Source organism: Vombatus ursinus, unplaced genomic scaffold (genome assembly GCF_900497805.2).
Source record: "Vombatus ursinus unplaced genomic scaffold, bare-nosed wombat genome assembly UNPS02008996.1, whole genome shotgun sequence".
Taxonomy (NCBI): domain Eukaryota; kingdom Metazoa; phylum Chordata; class Mammalia; order Diprotodontia; family Vombatidae; genus Vombatus; species Vombatus ursinus.
Genome location: NW_020948774.1, coordinates 3,918,890 through 3,937,285, shown reverse-complemented (window position 1 = coordinate 3,937,285; position 18,396 = coordinate 3,918,890). Strand labels below are relative to the sequence as shown.

The 18,396-nt window shown below is 35.8% G+C and overlaps 1 protein-coding gene across 5 annotated transcripts in view; it reads right to left on the bottom strand.

The window, feature by feature from the left end:
• TBC1D16 (TBC1 domain family member 16) overlaps positions 1–18,396 on the bottom strand; it is a 136,068-nt gene that overhangs the window by 81,191 nt on the left and 36,481 nt on the right. For all 5 annotated transcript variants that reach the window (XM_027850081.1, XM_027850085.1, XM_027850082.1 and 2 more), the window contains one exon: positions 12,105–12,344. In XM_027850081.1, coding sequence (XP_027705882.1) covers positions 12,105–12,282 — 178 coding nt within the window. In that variant the 5' untranslated portion in view covers positions 12,283–12,344. The remainder of the gene's footprint in view (positions 1–12,104; positions 12,345–18,396) is intronic.

The following is an 18,396-nucleotide window of genomic DNA, read 5'->3' as shown; positions in this document are numbered from 1 at the left end:
ATTTGAACTCAGGTCCTCCTGACTCCAAGACCAGAGCTTTATACACTGTGCCACCTAGCTGCCCCCTATCAATCCATTTCTTATGGCATAATAATGCTACCCACCTTTGGTAAGAAGAGAAAAACTCAAGAATGCAGAATAACGTGTGTGTGTGTGTGCGCACGCGCATGTATTCCTTTTGGACATGACCATTGTGGAAATTTGTTTTGCTTGACTATGTATTGGAAACAACAGGAACAACAACTGAAAATGAAAAATAAAACAACATTCAATTGCAGAGTGGGTGGGGAAGAAAGAGAGTGGGTGGATTTTTGTTGACTGAAAAAAACAAAGCTTAGATTAAAAAAAAGAGAAAGAATAGATCACTGAATTGTGGAAGCAACAATAACAAAAAAAAAACCTAAAAAAGCACAAATAAAAACCAAACTAAATATTTAAACAGAAACTGTGAAAATCAAAGAAGATATTGAAAAAACTGAAAGCAAAAACAAAAACAAAACAAAATATTGAATTAATAAACTAGGAGCCACTTTTTAAAAAAGAAAAATATTAAAAAGATCAGTAAGTGAATTGAGTTAAAAAAAGAAACTAAATTGTCAGGGTCAAAAATGAAAAAAAAATCACAAATGAAGGAAAGAAATTAGAAATTATTTTGCCCAATGATATACCAAGAAAACTAATGATATAAACAAAATATGAACAAGAACCATATGATTACATCAATAGATACAGAAAAAGCCTGTTGAAATCCAATTCCATTTCTACAAATAAAAAAAGAATTATCTCATTTTGTCCTCACAATAACCCAATAAGGAAGGTGCTATAATTAACCCTATTTTACAGGTGAGGAAACTGGGGCAGAAAGAGGTTAATGACTTGCCCAGGCCCGCCTGCAAGTCCAGGGCTCTATCTGCCTCTAATTATTTGACAAATTACTGTTAACAATAATATTTAGTTATCTATTATTTTGTATAGCTCAAATGCTACCTATAATAAAACAAAAGAGTGATTTGTAGAGTTAGAGAAAACAGAGTTGGACAAAAAATACCAAAGTAACTGATAATTTAAGGTAAGGGTTCTTCTTCTTCTTCTTTTTTTTTGGCTAGGCAACGGGATTAAGTGACTTGCCCAGGGCCACACAGCTAGTAAGTGTCAAATGTCTGAGGCTGGATTTGAACTCAGGTCCCCCTGACTTCAGGGCCAGTGCTCTATTCGCTTCGCCACCTAGCTGCCCCAACAGGGGTTCTTAACCTGGGGTCCATTAACTCAGCTTTTTAAAAAATCTTGACAATTATTGAAATATAATTTATTTCTTTTGTAATACATTTTATTTTTATGCACTTAAATAAATTATTCTGAGAAGTGGTCCACATGCTTCAACAGACTGCCAAAGGGGTTTGTGACACAAAAAGGTTAAGAATCCCTGATTTAAGGGGAACTTCAGAGAATCAGTAGTAATGAAAATGGGGGAGTTGATCTAAGGCACCCAAATTCCCTAACTAAATTCCCTAACACTCTACAGGTGAATCAATGTGTTTTGGGATAGGAAATAGAAATTGGAGGTCTCTTAACTAGGGATAGAGCAGAGAAACAGAAGGGAATTGGCAATGCACCTCTATTAAAGAGATGATAATTCCTAGAGTCTCTTACCAAGGAGGGGGTTGTAGAAGAATGAAATGCAGGCAACAGAGAGGAGGGACTGAGACCAGAAGCCTGGTCTCAGGGATGGACTCTCTAATTGGGAAGGGTTACCACAGAAAAACTTCTCACTGGAGAAATGAGACCGATGGAAGACCAGTGGAAGACAGAGACCGTGGGGTGGATTTAGTTTGGAGAGATTTTGCACATTGGGAGGTTGCCTTCGCTAAGAGCTGTGCCTTCATAAGTCAAAATTCACTCCAAGGCATAGAACTCTGGTGACCAGGAAGATAGTGGTACACTCAAAATAAAGACAAAGAAGGACACCTCTGGTAGATGAAGATCAGTCTGGCACTAAGCCTGTTAACTCTGAGGTATAGTACCAGTAGGATATCTAGAATGCAGCTGGAAACATGGGGCTGAAAGTGCTAGGGAAAACTGTACATTTTGTACTTTGGCAAGCTATATGAAAGCTATTCCAACCTTGGTACAAGTCAAGCCAAATAAGGGGCCCTAGCCCACACCCCTCTCTTCCTATAAGCTAATAAAATTAGCTGACAAATCTTGAGAAAAATAAGCAAGAATTCTTTTCTCTCTGGCTGAACTATACCTACAGCGCGCTTAGGAATATAAGATCACCTGTATAGCTCTGACCTATAAACAAAACCTGGGAATGTTTGAAGAAAAGATGGATTTTCTCTCTTCTCCAGTAATTTGGCAAAAGTTGAAAATCTCCAATAAATGAAAGTTATATTGTCATTTAAAAAAACTACCTTAATCAGTGTTAATGTTCAAGAGTTTCTTTTGTGCCTTCTGTAAATAATATTTAGTTCTAATATTACACCTCTCAATTAATATTCTTTTAAGCATTTTGCCAACACACACATCTTCCTCCATCCCTGGGAAGCTGTTTGGTACCATTTATCCCCAATTTCCTAATGGGCGAAACTAAGGCACAAAGAGATAAGTCAATTTAATTCAAACATTTATTAAATTAACAGAGTTAAAGAATTCACTGGAATGCTGTACAGGCAAAGTGTCCTGATCCATGGCTAATGATACTAGATCTAAAATCCTATTGTCAAGCAACCCTTTCAGTTGAAAATAAAGAGGAATGGCTGGTAAACAGGAAATGAGTCATTAATGGTGGTGAGGTGGGAGATTTCCAGAGAAAGCAGCAAGAAAATAAAATTTGTAGTTACTGGTAAAGATGCTGTATCTGAGAGAAATATACAAAATATGGGATTATATGAGATTAGCGTTGCAGTAGAAACTCAGAACGTAGGCCTCAGAGTACAACAGAATTGGGTTCATACTATGAACCCTGTTTTAACAGAGAAGACTACTAGTCTAGAAATCCTAATACCTGAATTTGAGTAATGACTCCATGACTTTAGCTTGGGAAAGTCACTTAAATTTTATGCCTCAGTTTTCTGATCTATAAAAACAGGAATAATTGTGCTTTCACTATGTATCTCAGAGAGCTATTCTGAGAATCAAATATGAATATATATAAATAACCATATAATGAGATTTGCTTCTATTTATCTTCCACAAAGGTCCTAGGCTATTCTTTCATTGTGACATGGATATAAACTTGGATCCTTGAAGATTAGACTAGCCACTTGCTATCTCTGGCATGGTCTACCAACCTTAAAGTCATAGTAACAGATTTACTTCCCTAAATTAAAAGAGAACCCTATTAAGTAGGCTAGCAACTATGTGATGAATTCTTTGGAAATTATCACATAACAAAGGACAATTTTATATGGCGTGGGTCCTGTTGACCCCTTTCTACTTCTGCCATAATAGTGGCAGAATGGCAGAAATGAGTTGGTAGGTACTAAAAATAACTCAGTTTTTAAACCATCTATAAACGCTTACTACTTAAACTCCAAATGTGGGCTCTTTGTCTAATGATCAATAAATTGATATACTTTTGGAAAAATCAGACCACACCAATATTAATATTCTTACCATAAATGAAACCAAAAGAGAAAAAAAACCTGGCAGCTAAATGGAAGGAAGGTTCATGTGTCCTTCTTAAAGAGGCAAATAAAAGATGTTACAAAAGTTAGTTTCATCATGTATCCAAGGGCAATAAGAAATAACATTTCATTGGACCCTTGGTCCTCTAGTGTTGCAAAGCTCATGATGAATATTAGCTCATGACAAAAATAACTACAGCTTATGTATCAACATCTGTTTCAGGGAATAAAGAAGCAAATGAATTGTACAAAGAACGTGATAAGATCATCCAAGCTTGAAATAATAACAAAAAATCAAAAAACATAAAAAATTTTTTCTCAAAAATTGAGAGGAAAAAAGTACTCTACAAGATTCCCCTTTTATGAGTACATAATCCTATTATATAAACCAGCAAAGGATAAAACACAGAACTATAGACCAAGACCATTACTGAATATAGTTTCAAAAAAATTAAATAAAATTCTATCAAAGAGACAACATACAAGAAATTTATCATAACCAAGATGGATTTATATATCAGGGATGCAAAGATGTTGTCCAACATTAAGAAAACAATCAATATAATCATATTAAAAATAACAACATGCATGATTATCTGAATAGAGACAGTAAATGCCTTTGACAAAATATAACACTTTTATTTTTTAAAATAAATCTACAAAGTATAGGCATACAGGGACTTTTTTTTAATGTCATGAAAAGCATCTATCTAAATCCAAAAGCAAGCATCATAAGAAATGGGAATATACTAGAATCTTTCCCAATAAATATGGGAGAAAAACAAAGATGCTCATTCTCCCTATTATTAATTTGATATAGTTCTGGAATTGCTAGAAATAGCAATTAAAACAAGAGAAAGAAATTAAATACATAAAGACTAGGTAAAGAGGAAATAAAATTACCCTTGTTTGTTGCTGCTGCTGTTTTATTTAGAAAATCGCAGGAACTCAGGAAAGACTCTGAGAAACCTAATAGCTTCAGAAGAAGGGCAGGCTACAAAATAAACCCTCAAATATCAAAAGCATTTTCATACATATAGTGAAAATAAAATCCAAGAGTCAATAACAGGATGGGAAATTCCATTGCAAATAACTACAAAATGCATAAAGTATCCAGGGTTCAGTCTACCAAAGCACACAAGATATTTGTACATATTCAATTACAAAATGTTCTTTTAAAAAATAATGAATAACTGTTGGAGAAATAGACAGTGTTTTCTAGGGCTGTATCCCAAACAGATCATAAAAATGGGGAAAAGGACCCACATGTACAAAAATATTTATAGCAGCTTTTTGTAGTGGCAAAGAATTGGAAATTGAGGAGATGCCCATCAATTGAGGAACAGCTGAACAAGCTGTGTTATATGAACATAATGGAATACTATTGTGCTATAAGAAATGATGAGTAAGTAGACTTCAGAAAAACCTCGAAAGTCTTGTATGGACTGGTGCTGAGTGAAGTGAGCAGAACCAGAAGAATGTTGTACACAGTAACAGCCACATTGTGCAATGACTAATGTTGACAGACTTAGCCCTTCCCAGCAATGCAAGGAACTAAGACATCTCCAAAGGTCTCATGATGGAAAATGTTATCCACATCCAAAGAAAGAACTATGGAGTTTGAATGCAGACTGAAGCATACTATTTGCTGTTTTTTTTCTTCTGTTGTGTTTTGTTTCCTCTTTCTGATGGTTCCTCCTATTGGTTCTAATTCTTCCTTACAACATCACTAATGTGAAAATATGTTTAATAGGAATGCATATGTATAGCCTATATCAGATTTCGAGCTGTCTTGGGGAGGAAGGTGGGAAGGGAGGGGGAGAAAAATTTAAAACTCAAAAGCCTATGGAAGTGATTGTTGATAAATTAAAATAAATTAACAAAAAATTTTTAAAAAAGAAAAAAATAGTGCTCATAGCTGGGTTGAGTCAGTATACTAAAAATGACTATATTACCAAAGTTAATTTGCATTTTTAATGCTTTACCAAACTATCAAAGAGATACTTTACATACCTTGATAAAACACTAACAAAATTACTTAGAAAAAAAAAATTCCTGTTTGATAAAAATTGCAGGGAAGATTAGAAAGCAGTCTGGCAGAAATTAGGCTTAGACCAACATCTTACACCATATTTCACAAGCCACTCTAAATGTTGTGACATTATAAATATATATTAAAGATAATACTATTAAAAATTAAGAAATAAGCTCATATACCTCTCACAGTTCTGAGTAGGAGACTGAGGGATAGAAGCAATCATAACATATAAAATAGATAACTGATTACTTCTGACTGAAAAGCTTCTACACAAACAAAATTAATGTACCTAGGATAAGAAAGGAAGTGGTCAAATGAGAAATAATCTTTGTATTAAATTTCTCTGGAGAGGACCTGGTATCCAAGCTACATATATACATAAAATAATAATAGCTGATACTTACATAGTGATCACTCTGTGTGCCAGGCACCATGCTAAGCACTTTATAATTATGATCTCCTTTGATCCTCACAACAACCCTGAGAGGTAGGTGCTATTGTTATTCCCATTTTACAGATGGGGGAAGTTGAGGCAAACAAGTAACTTGCCGAGGGTCACAGAACTATTAAGTGTCTAAGGCCATATTTGAACTCAGGTCTTCCTGACTTCATGCCTGGCACTTTATTGTGCCACATAGATGCCATATATAAATCCATCCATACCTAGGTATACACACACATTTATACATACACATACATGCATACACAAAAAAACCCCAAAAGCCATTCCCTGATAAATGATAAAAGAATATGAACAATAGTTCTCAAAAGAATTGCAAACTATTAACAATCACATGAAAGAATGCTCCAAATCACTAATAAGAAAAATGTGAATTAAAACAAACTCTGAGGTTTCACCTCACACCCTGCAAATTGGGCAAAGATGAAAAAAGATGGGAAATAGTCAATGCTTAAAGAGTTGTGGGAAGAGAAGCACACTAGTGCACTGTTGGTAGAGCTACAGATCAATACAACCATTCTGGAAAACAATTTGGAATTATATGTAAACAAAAGGACTAATGTCCACGTCACTTGACCTAGAGGTCCCACTACTCAACGGCTTATACACCAAAAAGTTCATTGACAAGAAGAAAGTCCCTGTATCAAAATACTTATAACAGCATTTTTGGTGATAGCAAAGAATGAGAAACAAAGTAGATGCCCATTGACTGGGGAATGGTTAAATAAGTTGTAGTACATGAATGTAATGGAATATAACTATGCTGTAAGAAACAGTAAATACGAGGAAGACAGAGAAGCAAAGCAAGATCTACATGAATTGATGCAAAGTGATGTAAAGCAGAGCCAAGGAAAAAATATACACGACCGTGACAAAGTATACAGAAAGAACAATACAAAGCAATAAAAAAAATGAATGTTGCAAAATTACAAAACACAAGCTTGGCCCCAAAGAAGAAATAAGAGAAGACACTTCCACTCCATCTATGCACAGAGGACCAGGTCCACAAGTATATTTTATTGCACTCATTTTCACACTTTTTCAATGTATTGATCAGTTATACTGATTTTTTTTTCCTCTTCTTTTTAAGTCCTTAAATAATACTATTTGTTACATGGGATGGTGGGGTGAAGGGACGTAAGGACACTAGGGAAAATTATGGGAATATTAAAAAAAATAATAAAATTTTTTTTAAATTTTATCAACATTCACTCAATACTCAGTAACTTCAATACAAATGTAAGCACATAAGAAGCCAGCGAAAATGTTTCAAAAATAATATTTAAGTTTAAGAAACAAAAAAGGACAAAGGCTTGTAGTCTATATATAAACCCTATGTCTATATATCATAAAAATCTCTTTAAGAAGAGTTGCAAGATACATGGTGACCATCAAACAACACAAAAAAAAAAAACTGATTATACCTTAGAATGGAAACTATTTGTAACTGACAGCAGAGTCACTTCTAAATCTAAAGTATGCCAAAATAGGGAAGAAAAAAACTTCAACCTGACCTATGCAAACAAGCTGTTGAAATTAACTTAAATTATCACCATTTCCTACAGCAGTTTACAGACATGAAGCAGAAAGCACACCAAAGAGCTTCAAACAGACAAGAAACTGATTGCTCCAGCCAACAAACATTCAATTTCTTTGCCAAACTGAAAGATACAACAGCCAAAGGCAACTCTGGTTTAGGATACCAAGAGATATGTGTAACATTATGGAGGGTAATGAAGGAAGATCACAGGGAATATTACTTCACAGAAGTAGAAAGATTGCAGAGTTGAAATCAAGACTTTTCCCCTGAGACTCAAGCAAAAAAGAGATATAACTGGAAGGAGATGGAAAATAGTACAGATTTGTCATTATTTCTAAAAACATTCTTTAAAGAGGTGTCTTTAAAAAAAGATTGGTGTCTTCTTCCTTACAACATGACTAATGTGAAAATATGTTTAATAGGAATGTATATGTAGAGCCTATATCAGATTGCACACCTTCTTGGGAAGGTAGGGAGGGGGAGAAAAATTTAAAACTCAAAAGCTTATGGAAGTGATCGTTGATAAACCAAAATAAATTAATAAAGTTAAAAAAAAACATTGGTGTCTTTTATTATTATGTTATATATATTATTACCTATAATAATACAAAGAAAAAGAACAAAGAAAAAGAAGCCAAAACACCTGAGCTGGTGACCACCGATGTAAGGAAGTGATCTCATCTGTTCTTTGAGACTTACTGATCTTTCACTTTCTTTTTTCGATATATTCTGCATGACTTCAGACGTATAATTAATATCATATTGCTTGCCTTCTCAATGGGGGAGGAACAAAAGAGAGAGAATGTGGAACTCAAAAAAAATTTTTAAATGAGTAAATTTATTTAAAATTTTTAAAAAATAATTTTTTATAAAGAAATTTTATTTCCATCTAGTGAACTCAGCTACATTGTTTTAGTTATTCTATATATTATTCTTTTCATTCTGCTCATATCATACTCTGCACGAGTTCATACAAAACTCTTTATTTCTTTGAATTTCTCATATTTGTCATTTATTACTGCTCAGTAATATTCCCTGACTTCCTGCCAAGATGGCTACCTGAACTGAGTCAGACTGCCTGGCTCTATCATACCTACTCCAGCAAAATCCTCAAGTTCCCACCAGACCAAATAACAATCATTAAATTTAATAAGAAACTATAATGATATCTTCCACTCCACAAAAAGTTAAGGAGAAGCCCACTGGTAAAAAGAAAGAGGAGTCCTTAAGTTAATCGCGTTCCAGTGTGCAACTAGGGATGGGACACACGTAGCTTGAGAAGCACTGGAGCTGGAGTCAAGAAGAACTAAGTTTCAACCTTAGACATTTACAAGCTGTGTGATTCTGGACAAATCCTACTTCAGCTTACTAGTTTTGTGACCCTGCTTAGGTCACTAACATCTCAGCCTCAGTTTCCTCATCTGCAAAATAGTAATAACACCTACCTTGCTGTGAGAATCAAGTGAGATAATACATATAAAGTCATCTAAATGCTATATCCTATTAAGAATAAATCACCCTATAAAGGTATGGGGGGAGGAGGAGAACAACTTTTAAAGGAAGAGGGAATTTTCAAGTACTTATGATATAAAGAACGATTATAAACTTCGAAATGCAAAAACAAGAGTGCAAAGAAATCTAGAGAGGTCAATTTGAGCAACTAGAAGGGGCAATGACACAGTGCTACTATCCTACCAGTGGAAAAAGAAACAAGGGTCCTTCAGAACCTTAATGTCTTCAAAGGGTATTGAGGGAGGTTAAACGAAGAAATGTGTTAGTGTAGAAGGGAAGAAGTAGGGGGTAGAGCTTGGCATTTCTTATAATTAAAAGGCATGAGAAAATACAAGAAGTGACTGGGGTTGGAGGAAATTGGGCATAAGATGAAACTAGCTGTAATATGAAATGGACAAAGCAAGGCTGACTACACATACACACACACACACACACACTTTGATGTAAAAAGCACAACAAACACAACATAGAAATAAGCAGAGATAGGGAGTGGGTGGTTAGGAAAACAGTCAAAAGATAAAAAATAAATTTCTGATCCTGAAAAGAGAAGAATTAAAAGGGGGTTGGGTAGGTGAGTGAACTAGAATCTTAAGCGGTACCTTAGATTGCCTCTTAGAAAATTGGGGAATGGATGAATAAACTGTGGTTTATGACTGCATGGAATATTACTTCACTGATGAAACACAACTTCTAAGAATCCTAAGTAGTATGCACTGATTCAGAGTGAAGTAAGCAGAACAAGAATAATTTATAACAGGACCACAGCACGTAATGATATACAACCTTTAAAGACTAAAGAACTCTGATCAAAGAAAAATCCAACCAGAGGACTGATGATGAAGCATATTATCTACCTCCTGACAGAAGGATGGATGATGGACAAAAGGTGCAGAGACCTATATTTCTGGACATGGTCATTGTGTAGATTCACTTAGCTTAACTAAGTTAATTTGTTCAAGAGCGACAGGGGTGTTAGCAATAGTGATGAAAAAAATAGAGTTTCTGAAGCATTTTAAGCAAGATCGTTTTGAAAGTTATGTGCAGAATTTACTACATACTTTTCAGAAGCTTCACATAGAATCTTTTTGTGTTCTGCTTTGTGTGTGGAAATGGATTGTTTTTGGTGTTTTAAGTTCAGAACAAAAAAAAACTTTTTAAAGTGGTAATAGGACAGTACATTCATTTGTCATAATTTTTTCAGCTATTACCCAATTTACAGGACATCATTTTGTTTTCTGTTTTTTGCTACCACAAGGCGTGCTACTTTAATATTTCTGTATATATACAGGACCTTGACCTTCTTGACCTGGAGAGGCAAGAGATCACTGGGTCAAAGGGTATGCAGAATACTGCCACATTTCTTACATAATTCCAAAATCATATTCAGAATGATTGGACCAATTCACAGCTCTACTAACAGTGCCTATCTATCTTCTCAAAGTCTGTATGTACACATGCACACACACACTTCTCCTGGGGTTTTTCTTGTTACTGTTGTTCTATGTTTACAAATTTTCAGTCATTTCCATTTTTCTTCCTATTAATGATCTGAAGCATGCAAAACAACTTATTTTCATTGTTGATAACAGTAAAACCACTTCTTTTGGATACTAATATTAATTGCTTAGTATGTTATGTTATGAAATACTTAAACACTCAATCAGTAAGCTTTATTTATTTGTTTGTTTGTTTATTATGTCAGTGTTACCCATGTGCTACTAAGCAGAGGGCTAGGTGCTGGGAATACAAAGACAAAAATGAAATAGACCTGATCCTCAAGAAGCTTACCAACTATCAAGAAAAAGAGTATGTACACATTTACATATATAGAAAGTAAATATAAACAAACAGTCTATTTTTCTAGCACCTTCCTCTCCAAGGAAACTCTTCCCAAAGTATCCTTCAAACTTCTAATTCTCTATTTCATCAATTCCACTTTAAAGAGATTACTGGCTCCATTTTGTAGATGAGGAAGTTAAGTAAGAAAATAAAACAAGGGGAATTATAGTTAGATTTGTATAGTACATTCAGATTTGCAAAGCACTTAACATGCATCATTTGATCTGATATTCAAAAATCACCCTGTGAGACAGTTATTACAAGGATTATTCTCATTTTACAGACGATGAAACTGAGGCTCAAGCGGATGAGTGTTATTCTGGGGGTCAAACACTTGATCTTGGGGAGGAGAGGGAAAAAGGGGGAGGTAGAGGGACCAACTTGAACTTGGGACTTTCCTGTCTCCAAGTCCATTGCTCGTTATACTCTTTTATTCTGCCTCTCTAAAAAGCAGAAAGAACTTTAGATTTAAGACAGAAAAGGTTGTAGAATCCTCTTCCTTCATAATTTTTAAGAGATTAGAGCCACCTACTCAGCAAGACTTGAATGAAGTCACACCTGTAAGTGGTGGAATAGGGTTAATGATCTTGGGAGTACCTTACTGTTCTTGGATTCAATGAATCTCAGGAGAGGAAATGAATAGGTTAGAGAGTATATAATTATAGAGCTAAAAAAGTCAGAAGAATATAGATTTTGATTTGGAAAGCATATCCCTCTTGTTTTACAGATTGGAAAACCAGGTCCAGAGAGGTTTAATGACTTGCTCAGTCATAAAGGCAATAAATAACACAGCCAAGATTAGAACCCAGGCCCACTCACTCCAAATTCAGCATACTTTCAACTGAACTATACCAGGTCCTAGAGAACTAGATGATTCTTTCAGCTTCTTCATTTTACAGATGAAAAAACTGAGGAACTGAGAAGAGACATGACTTCTCTGAGGTCACACAGTAAGCTAGTAGAAGAGGAAGAACTAGAACTCATGCCTCTTGACTTGTAACCAATTTCTCTTTTCTTCTTATCATAAAACATTGTCTCTAATCCAAGACTTGCCCCCTCACGTACAACTTCTCTCTTCTACCACCTTACCTGGGTGATGTTCCCCAAGGCCCTGCAGAACGTGCAGGGGATGGACACAGACATTGTTCTTTGAATAGATGATCTCCCCATCCAGTACAGAAGGAGGGCCACTGCTGCAACTGGGGTTGAGGGTCAGGAGGTCAGAGGCTTTTGAGGAGGCTCGTCGAAGGAGTCGCCCCAGAGACATTGCCAGGGGAATGTTTCCATTATCCAAAAGCTTCAACACAGAACAAGTGCCAAGTAAAAGATCTGCCTCAGGGAGAAGAACAGAGAACAATAAAATCAATAAAATTTCACATTTTAAAATGAGACTTTTTTCAAAGCAAAGTGTTGACAGCCTTCATAATTCAGTGACTGTTGGAAGAGTTCCTTACTATCTTCAGTAACATCAGTACAATGTTTTTAAGGCTATTAAAGCTTCCATGAATCAAAGCTATATTTTTCTTTCCCTGGATAAAAACTAATCACAGCCGAGGCATTTTATTTAAAGATACAACCCACAAAATTTCCAGGTTTCCCATTCATTGCATTAGTTTCTCTGTCAGCTATTTGTTCTTATTCTAAACCAGTCTCGCAAACAAGCACCCCTTCTATTTTGAAACTTTCTTTCCTTGGCCTCTGTGATACTATACTAATGTTGGTTCTTATACCAATAACTACTCCTCTCTTAATCACACAGGATTCTCTTCCTCCTCCCACATACTAACAATAAGATCTGTCCAAAAGTAAAATGGCCTACTTCATGAGATAGTGAAGTCTTGCTGAGGAAACTAAATGATTATTTGTTGGGGATATTGTAGAAGGGACTGCCATTTAGAAATGGGTTGGACTAAACAATTTCCAATGTCCCTTTCAACTCTGAGACTGTGATTAATGTAAACTGTATAATAATTTTAAACTTTCTCCAAGCCTTAGTCTTTGGCTTTCTTCTAGCTTTTCTTTTTACTTTCTCTCAGGAATCTCCTCCATTCTCAAATATCACTTCTATAAAGCTAGTTTTTCATCTTTATCTCCATCCCTGATACCTCCCAGTTGCATCTGCCTACTGAAATTTTCCATTGTGCATATTGAGCAGGTCTCCCACTTGTCTTTAATTTAGCTGTGTTGATGGAATCATCATTCTCTTCGTTACCTGAACTCAAATCCATGAATTTCTCTCAATTTATGCATCTATAACATGAAGAGATTGAACCAGAAAAATGGCTAAGTTTCATTCTGATCCTAAATTCTATGATTACTCAAACAAATTCAATTCAACAAACATTTACTAAAGCACCTACTATATGAAAAGGATTATAACTATATTAGGCACTGAAGATACAAAGTCAAAATGACAGCCCCTCAAGGAACTTACAAGGGAGTGTCGGGAGATATAACACATAACACAGTAAGTGTTACACAAGGTAGGAAGATTGATGGATGCAAAAGAGAAATTCAAAAGCATTTTAGGAAAATTTCACATAGCAGAGAATACTTTTAGCTTGGGGCATTAGGGAAGGATTCAAAGATGTGTCACCTGAACTGAGGCTTGAAAAAAGGCAATTCTAAAAGACAGAAATGAGGAGGGAGTACTTTTCAGATATGGGGAAGGGGCGGGGCTCTGTATAAATGTACAGAAGTGAAAGAAAGTATGTTTCATTTAGGGAATAGTTAATTGACTGGAATGTAGAATGGGTAAAGGGAAGCAATGTTAAATAAGATCAGAAAAGCAGTTTGGAGCTAGACTCTAAAGGACCAGGTAAGGGGTTTGTTTTTCATCCTACAGGAAACAGGAAACCAGTCAAAGTTTTTGAGGAAAAGGGTACTGGGAATGATTTAGACAAGATGAGCTAGATAAAGAAAGCAAGTAAAAGGCTATTACAAATTGCCCAGGAGAAAGATGATGAGGACATGAATAAGGGTGGAAGCTATAGGAATAAAGAGAAGATGAAACAGACAAGCAGTCCAAGTATGTGGCAAATTTGGTGTTTGGAAAGAAAGAAAAGTGAGTCAAAGATTTCAAATCTAAGTCACTGGGAAGGTGGTAATACCATCAATAGAAAGAGGGAAGCTGGCAGATTTATCCTTCTATTTAGACCTGGGGAACAATTATTTCCTAACACCCCAGTTATTATTCTTCCTTTCTTAAGGAAATCTGTACCTGTCTCATAGTCTTCTTCATTCTAATCCATGCTCTTTTATTAGGGGACTTAAATTAAAAGTGTTTCCTCAAACATCTTAGCTTCTCAGTGCATCAACTCCCTTGATTTTCATCTTCACTTCACTTCAGTCACATAGAATAACACATTCTTGATCTCATTATTAATAAACCAAAAAGCATTTATTAAATGCCTATTATGTGTCACTGAATGGATATAAAAATACAATAACACTATCCACATTTACAAGTAGTTTACATCTTTAATTTTTTCAACTAAATCAATTTTCTTTTCCTCCCACCCCAACCCCAACCACTGAAAAACAAAACAAAAACCTTGTAACAAATGTGCAAAGTCAAAAAGCCAAATTCCCACATTTACTAAGTCCAAAAAATATGTTTCTTTCTGAATCCATCACCTCTATGAGGAGGCAGCTCATTGTGCAGTAAATAGAGTGCAGAAGCTAGAGTCAGGAATACCTGAGTTCAAATCCAGCCTCAGACACTTGCTAGGAGAGAAGAAAGCATCCTGGGGAAGAGTGGTCAATCTTAATTTAATGACTGAAAAAAAGACCATCAGATTTGGCAATTAGACAATTGGGGTGGCAAAGCCAAGATGGTGGAGAAAAGGCAGGAACTTGCCTGAGCGCTCCAAAAATCCCCTCCAAACAATTTTTTTAAAATGCCTCAAGGGGCAACTAGGTGGCACAGTGGATAGAGCACTGGCCCTGGAGTCAGGAGGACCTGAGTTCAAAAGCCTCAAAATGAATTCTGAAGCAGCAGAACCTATAAAAAGATGGGGTGAAACATTTTTCCAGCCCAAGACAATTGAAAAGGACTGCAAAGGTCTGTCTCAGGTAAAAGGGGAACACGGTGTAAAGCACAGTGTATACATACATACACACACACACACACACACGCATGCACACACACGTACGTGAGCACCCTACCCTATCCATCTCAGGGTAGAGGGAAGAAAAAAAATTTACATAATTTTGTTGTATATGTGAAAGGAACAGCAAGCTGTACATAGCAGATTTACAGTTTCACTGCAATCATCTTTACTGTACTATGTTATGGAAATGTTTGTTTTATTCCATAAATTAAAATAATACTTTAAAAAAAGAAAACCATGTTACCAGTATCAAAAATGAAAAGGGTGAAATCATCACCAATAAAGAGGAAATTAAAGCAGTAAGCAGAAGCTATTTTGCCCAACTGCATGCCAATATATCTGATAATCTAAGTGAAAGAGTTGAATGTTTACAAAAATATAAATTGCCCAGATTAACACAAGAGGAAATAGTATACTTAAACTCCATTTTAGAGAATACTTTAAATTCATCTTACAAAAAGAAATTGAACAAGCTATCAATGAACTCCCTAAGAAAAAATTCCCAGGACCAGATAGATTCACAAATGATTGGATTAAGGGTGGGAAGTGGTTCAGGGCTTTAGGGAGGTAAAATAATGGAGGGCTAGGCTAGCTTAAGGGCAATTGAGAATTGGGAGATTGGGCTAAGGAGATAAGGAAAGGCCAGTTGATAGGATTATAGCCTCAGGTAAATGTCAGAGACTTCCTTGATCCTGTGGGAGAATTCTTGGAGAATCCTGTAGACAAATGGGACCGAAATTCTTTTTGGGGTGAGGAGCAAAGGTCTCGGCTAGGGCCCGTACACATCACTTACTATGTACCAGACATTGTGCTACGTGCTTTAGTTTATCTCTTAGCCACGGTCCAAGTCCCAGGCGTTCACCCCAGCCTACTAGCCACTCCCATCAAGATCCTCCCTAGAGCCCTCCCACAGTCTTTCTATATATAAGGATCCATCTTGTTACCATTACAGGGCTCAGATTCCTTAAGAACCTAGCTAGCCAAGGGCTCAGATTCTTATAATCTAGCCAATAGCTCACAAATGTTCTGATTCCTTAAGAGTCTGGCCAATGTGGCAGATCTTTAATAAACCTTGTCTTTGGCTGACAGAATGCTTGGGCCAAATTCATTCCAGCAGGACCCATGTGTCATGATTTTGGGATCCCAGCACCTCTAAACCTCTAAACCTCAACAGTAAGCACTATATAAATGTTCAGTGATTGATATGATCTCTAAAAATGCCCCCACTTCCCCAGATGAGGTCATTTCTCATGGAAATGATTTTCATAAACATCTGAAGAAAAATTCAACAGAGTGGTTGGGGTTAAAACAATTAGGGAGAAAACAGTTACAAGCAAAATAAACTCCCAACTTTGAAGTTGGATCTCGTTTATGAAAGAAGGAGGGGAAAAAAAGCAAAAGAACTAGTAATCAGAGTCTAAGCTCCCCTCCTCAACTCCCTTCCCTCCTTCCTCTCCCTCTCCCTTTTTCTCTGACCTGGGCCAGTTTGCCCTTCTTCAGGCAGCCTGGTATCCCACAAATCTGCTCCCTGGGGGTTCACTGTATTGGTGCCTGACTTAGAACAGACACAACTAGCCTTACTGCAGTTCAAATGATCCACCAGAATCATCCTTCCCAGTAGTAGGGTCTACAGGCATTGCACCACCATTCCTGGCCATACTTTTTTTTTTACTATTTCCTTTGGGATTCTTGATCCATCAGGTAAATTTGAATGGTATTTTGTCTAGTTCTATAACAATTCTTTGGTAGTTTGGTATGGCATTAATCTATTAATTAATCTAGGTAGTATCATTTTTATACTGCACAGCCCAAACATGAGCAATTAATACTTTTAATGAAGTTTTACTTTATTTCTGTAAAGAGTGTTTTGGATTTATAGTTATATAAAAATGTGTGCCACTGTTGGTGGACTTCCAAATATTTATGCATTTTATAGTTACTCTGTGTGTTATTTTTTTCCCTCTATCACTTCCTGGTGGGTGTGGTTGGCAATATGCATAAAAGCTGATATTTCAGAGTCAGACTTTCATACTCTGATGGGTCTTGTTGGTAATATACAGAAAAGTTGATGTTTCTTGTGGTTTTATTTTATATTCTACTGTACTGAATTTACTAATTGTTTAATTAATTTTAGTAGGATTCTTTAATCATCCTATCATCAATAAAAAGTGTTCACTTTATTTATTCTTTGCTCATAAGTATTCCCTCAATTTCTTTCTCTTGTTTTACTGCAATCATTAGTATTTTTAGAACTGTATTTAAATAAATGTTGACAATGGACATCCTTGATTTACTCTAAGCCTATTAGAAAGATCTTTAATATTCATCTGTTACAGAAAATGGTTTTATTTTGGTGTTAGATCGTCCATTTATCCCTATGTTTTCTAGGGTCTCTGGCAGTCTGGTGATATCTATGGATGCCTTCTCATAAAAATGTTCTTAAATGCATAAAACACATAGGATTGCAAAGGAAACCAATCATATTTAAAGGCAGCTATCAAAAAAATTTTTTTTAATGTTCATGGATCCAGATTAAGAAATCCCTACTCTAGAGAAAGAAATTTTCCCTTAATGACTGCTTTCGATGCACCCAGGTCACTGATGTGTTTCATTTGAAATTATCTTTTTTTTTTTTCCGATTTGCTCTTTGATTCACATGCTCACAGTTTCAATATAAGTTCAAACTGTTTCTTCTTTCTTTGAATACCAAACATACATTTGCCTAAAAAAACTATTTTATAGAGAACTCATAAGGCAAGCACTCACATAGAGGTCAGAAGAAGCAATACAAGGAAACCTCAAGGTCTCTCTGAAGACCTTTGGAATCAATCATGAGATATGCGAGATACTGGTACCAGACCCCCCAGCACGGTATGCCCAGATCTAAGAAGGCACTGTGCTCTATGAACAAAGCAAAATTGTAGCAGCTCAAAAGATATGTGAAATGCACAAATTTACAGACATCTCCACTCCAAATGTTCATATGGACTATTTGTACCCAACCTGTGGTAGAGCCTTCTAAGCTCACAGTGGTCTGATCAGCCACAGACACACGGCACCTTGCGCCCGATATAGTGATGTCATTTTGGTACTCTTCAAGCATGACAGACAACAACCAACCAAGTGATAATTTTTATTGCATTTTGGTCAGTAAAGGATGTATTTAATATTTCTATGTTTCTTCACTTGATGGGCTTCTTATCTCCTAGCACAAGATCAGTTTCTGTAAAGGTGCCCTTCCCAGCCGAAATATGGATATTCTTTTCTAT